At 34.2% G+C, this 5071-nt stretch overlaps 1 protein-coding gene across 1 annotated transcript; it reads right to left on the bottom strand.

Moving 5' to 3' along the window:
* Positions 1 to 288: 288 nt before the first annotated feature.
* LOC146919032 (chalcone synthase 9) lies at positions 289 to 1894 on the bottom strand. Its single transcript, XM_085712299.1, has 2 exons — positions 1581 to 1894; positions 289 to 1414 (listed from the first exon to the last, which is right to left on the bottom strand). Exons 1-2 carry the CDS (start codon positions 1756 to 1758, stop codon positions 423 to 425), a joined length of 1170 nt encoding a protein of 389 aa, XP_085568425.1. The 5' UTR covers positions 1759 to 1894; the 3' UTR covers positions 289 to 422.
* Positions 1895 to 5071: the final 3177 nt, after the last annotated feature.

The following is a 5071-nucleotide window of genomic DNA, read 5'->3' as shown; positions in this document are numbered from 1 at the left end:
ATAAAGAGCCAAGTAAAACAAAGAAGACTGAAGCTAGATCAAGAATGAAGATCAACAAAGAAGACTGTATATATTAGTGATCTTAGCTTTTATAAACAACGGAGGTGTAGACAGTTGAGAGTATTGATCTTAACATCTATATTATTTTTCTATATACTCATTTTTATATGAAAAATCGGAGATATAATTATTATTTTATGCAAATATGCTATTTATTAATAGTTAAGGGGTGTGACTATATTTATTTTAAATCAGTAACAAATATTAAAATAAAATCAATTAACGATATTTGCGAGAAAAAGAAGAAGCTACAAATGGTATATTCGTTTTAACATCCATGGTACATGAACTCTGTATTTATTCTTACATGGAATTTCAAGCAAGTTTAAAAGTAATACAATAAAATAAAACAATCAATCATTTCATATAGCCACGCTATGGAGAACAACGGTTTCAATGGTAAGTCCAGGTCCGAAGCCAAACAACACACCCCAGTCAAGGCCTTCTCCTGTGGTTTTAAGTCCCGCTTGTTCCGATTTCTTTCGCATCTCATCTAAGATAAACAATACACATGCACTTGACATGTTACCATATTCACTAAGTACTTCTCTAGTGGCTTTCATCTTTTCAGGTTTTAAGCCTAACTTTTGTTCAACTTGATCAAGAATTGCGGGTCCACCTGGGTGAGCAATCCAGAAGATTGAATTATAATCAGAGATGTTTAGTGGTTGGAAAGCCTCAACCAATGCTTTATCAATGTTTTTTGAAACAATCCCAGGAACATCTTTAAGAAGGTGAAATGTTAGACCAGCTTCACGGAGATGACCATCAATGGCTCCCTCACTGTCTGGAGCAATTGTTTGTGCAGTCCAAACCATCTCAAATATAGGTTTCTCAATTTCTGGTATTGGGTCAGAACCAACAATGAGTGCAGCAGCTCCATCTCCAAAGAGTGCTTGTCCAACAAGACTGTCCAAATGAGTATCACTAGGACCACGGAATGTTACAGCAGTAACTTCAGAACAAACAACCAACACACGAGCACCTTTATTGTTCTCAGCCAAGTCCTTGGCCAAACGAAGCACCGTCCCACCTGCAAAGCACCCTTGTTGGTACATCATATACCTCTTCACATATGGACGAAGACCTAAGAGTTTTGTGAGTTGGTAATCGGCGCCAGGCATGTCTACACCACTTGTGGTGCAAAAGATCAAGTGTGTAATCTTTGATTTTGGCTGGCCCCATTCTTTTATGGCCTTCACTGCAGCCTCCTTTCCTAGTCTAGGTACCTCTACCACCACCATGTCCTGCCTAGCATCCAATGAAGGTGCCATGTATTCACATACACTTGGATTTTCTTTCAAAATCTCTTCGGTAAGATACATGTATCTCCTCTTGATCATGGATTTATCACCTGAAGTAGTTAAAGAAATTACATTAGTACAATAATTTTTGGGAAATACCAAAACCAATCACATGATAGTAGGTCTTTTAATGCAAATACCTTGAAACAATTTGATAGGGAAATTTAGTGTCACAAGTGATCATAAAAATATAAGATAGAAGAAAAGAATACTTACACATGCGTTGAAATTTCTCTTTGAGTTCAACTTTGTGCTCACTGTTTGTGATTTTGAAGTAGAAATCAGGATATGTGCTTTGTTCAACACAGTTGGCTGGATTTGCAGTGCCAATGGCCATGATGGTTGCAGGGCCTTCTGCCCTTTGAGCCTGACGAATTTCAGATACACTCACCATCTTGATATAGTTTCTATGTAGCAATGATATGGTAATTGGTAGGTTGGTATCAAATGAAAGTAAAGTACTGTAATTTGAACTCTATGGTTTACAGTACTTAGTTGTAGAAAAGGAAAAGGCTGAAGAGTGTTGTGGTGGAAATATGTTTGGGGTGAGATGATTTTATATGAAGGGAAGAGTGGAAGGGAAGTAGTGAACATTGGAGGGTAGGTAGCTGAACATCACGTGCTTCACTCTCAAACACTTGTTTCATTTTCTTTGTACAATTTTTATATATTTTTTCAAACACAACTTGGTCTTAACAATAAATACTATATTGTTGGCTGGCTGGTCGTCTCTCAGCCTTGTAGGAGTTTGGTGGGAAATACCCGCATGATTTACAAGACCTTTAGTATACCCTTTTGTTAGATACACAATAACTCATGATATTTTATTAGGAAAATATTTTGGGAAATCTTAAGGTACATGCATCATGATAGCCATCTATAAGAACATGTTATTTACCAACTTGAGTTGTACATTACAAATGGGATTAAACTCTAAAGGATCAACTTTCAAATATATTCATATTTAGTATCTTATATATCTCAAATAGAATTATCTTCGATAAAAGAAATCTGTGAAATTAACGTTAACTTCTACTATAATGAGTAGCATAACATGTTAGATAAATATCAATGAAATCTAGGGTTGGAATTGGAATTGCAACATGTCATCGTGTATAACATTGTTTTATATTTATTTTTTGGTCAAGTAGCCTAGTGAAAAAGGGAATAAGTAAAGCGTTTGAAGTTAGAACCCTAACCTCTGCATGTAACAATGTATATCTCTATCAACTGAACTATGCTTATGGAGACACATTATTATATATTTGGGTCAAGCCTTACATGACCACTTGCATATATCAAAGAATAAATTGGGGAAAAAGTCAAGAGGAAAGAGTTCTAAAGCAATAAAAAAAGAGGAGAATTTTGTGCCAACTGAATATTTTAAAATTTCAATCGGGGTAGTTAAATTTCAAATGGTCAATCGTTTGAGCTACATACCTACCTACCAACATTTAGACCAAACAAAACATGGCTCCAAGTTTAGTTACGTCAAAACAAAAACATGGCTGCAAGTTTGGTTACGTTATGTTAAAGGTTTTTTTTTTTTTTTTAGCATTGAATAAAAAAAGTCTAGGCCACTTTTTTTTTGACAAAAAGTCTAGGCCACTTATAAATTTATTCAATAGCCAATAAAAATTAGTTTATGGGTACCATTTATAAATTTACTCATAAGATTAACTTATATTGGTGGTAGTTAGATTTGTGAGTACATCTATGTATCTCACCTATTAGGCATCAAATCAAGGACATCATAAATTTGAAGATTCAAGTTAACAAACCAATTAAATTGATTTACCTTTTTTCTTTCATCGTGCATTGAATTTAAACCGAACCAAACTGATCAAGTTTGATCTCTATTATTTATTCAGATAAGTTTGATCTTTATTATTTATTCAGATATTGGTTTAACGTCATTTAAATTTGCTCACCTAAAAAAACCATTATATTTTATCATTAAGTAGTGTTATCTCAAAAAATATGTATTTTTTAATCATTTTATATTATTTCTCTCATTATAGATTATCCACTTGTTTTAACCGTAAATAAAAAACTATGGTATTTTAAAAATCTTTTTTAAGATTCACTAAAATAGACCCGATTAAACCAAATAAATATTATGTAACCAAAAAAAAAAAACCAAATAAATATTTTCTTCATCAATTTGATTGGTTGGGATGTTTTTCCTTCCAAATATCGAGCCAAACTGACTTTTTAACCCCTATTGAACATATTTTTAGGGAATATTGAACATTATTTAAATTATTGAACATTTTTTTAGGGAATATTGAACATTATTTAAATTATAGATTTGTTTATTTATTTTAATTTAAGTACTTTTTAATATTGAATTAAATACGTATTTGAGACAGCGGCGGTTTCACCGCCCGGCGATCCCGGGCTCCGGTTCAATTTTTTTGCAATTTGTTATGTAAAAATTCCTTTAAATTTCTTATATAGATCCCTATAAATTGGGCAATTTCTTTAGATTTTTTGATTATTTGCTTGCAATTTCATATGTAAACACCTATAAATGTGTTGCAAATTCTTTTTGCCCAGGCTCTGTAATAATCGTGGCTTCGCCACTGATTTGAGACACGGTATAAGTAAATTATAAAGTACAGGAGTAATAAACAAGCTTTAAGTTTTTCAAGATCTCTAAAACTTTTTTTTTTTGATAACAAGAGGGTCGAAGCCCGAAAGAATGCAACTACAACTTCACAAGACGCGGAGTTGAAATGCCAACAAAGTCTGCTAAATAAAGAGATCTAATTTGAGCGGGACATTGCTCATACAAAAAAATCACTTTCATAAGCCATATTCGCCATCGCATCTGCACAAGCGTTGGCTTCTCTAAAGGAGTGACGAACTTGAACTTCCCAATCTTGGTCGTTCAACCGTCGAATATTATGCAGAAGGGTCCGACAACCTATAATACCACCTTGATCACGGGATATGGAAGATATCACACTCGAAGAATCTATGTGAAGCTCCACTTTACGATAACCGTGAGAATGAGCCAACTTCAAACCTTCAAACACACCCCACAACTCTGCCACATAAGCACTACAAGAGCCCAACCCTTTTGAAAACCCACAAACCCATTCTCCCTTATCACCTCTAAACACCCCTCCACAGCTTGCATTTTGGCCACCTTTAAAAGCACCATCCGTATTAAGTCGAATCCAGCCAAAATTCAGAGGCCACCACCGAATTCATCATCATGAACTAGCTTGTTCCGCTTTGATTAAAAAAAAGTTTTTCAAGAAGCTCTAAAAATTGGCGTGTAAAAATAACACGTACTGTATTTAATATGTTAAACAAGTACGTGTCATGCAATAGAAAAAAGGGAAATGTTAATGAATACCTCTGGGGGCACTTTTAAGTACCATAATTAGTATATTATGAAAATGCATGTAATTAATGTCTTGGAAATCGAAATGTTTGATTTTTTTAAAGAATAATTGTTTATTTTGGATAGCTTAAAGAGTGTCCGGGGGCACTCGTTAACCATTGAAAAAATTAACTGTTATTCAAGGATTTCATGTATCATGAGACTTTAAACTCTCTTACTTCGAAAAATGAACCGTTGTTGGAATGGCCGAATGGAGAATGTCACTGGGGATGGGATCACAAGGTCCACTTTTAACGCGTGGAATGCAAATGGTTCTTGGTCGGTTTGAGTTGGTTTATCTAGTTTTTGACCG

This window comes from Medicago sativa, chromosome 5, assembly GCF_051527215.1.
Source record: "Medicago sativa cultivar Bolivia chromosome 5, Bolivia_mono, whole genome shotgun sequence".
Taxonomy (NCBI): Eukaryota; Viridiplantae; Streptophyta; class Magnoliopsida; order Fabales; family Fabaceae; genus Medicago; species Medicago sativa.
The sequence above is the reverse complement of the archived record's forward strand: the minus strand, read 5'-3'. Positions and strand labels throughout refer to the sequence as shown.

What these genes read in the sequence shown, in the direction of transcription:
- LOC146919032 (XM_085712299.1), bottom strand. Translation starts at nt 1,758, where the DNA reads ATGGTGAGTGTATCTGAAATTCGTCAGGCTCAAAGGGCAGAAGGCCCT. An exon ending in AGAGAAATTTCAACGCATGT is followed by an intron (nt 1,415 to 1,580) that starts GTAAGTATTCTT and finishes TAACTACTTCAG; the next exon opens with GTGATAAATCCATGATCAAG.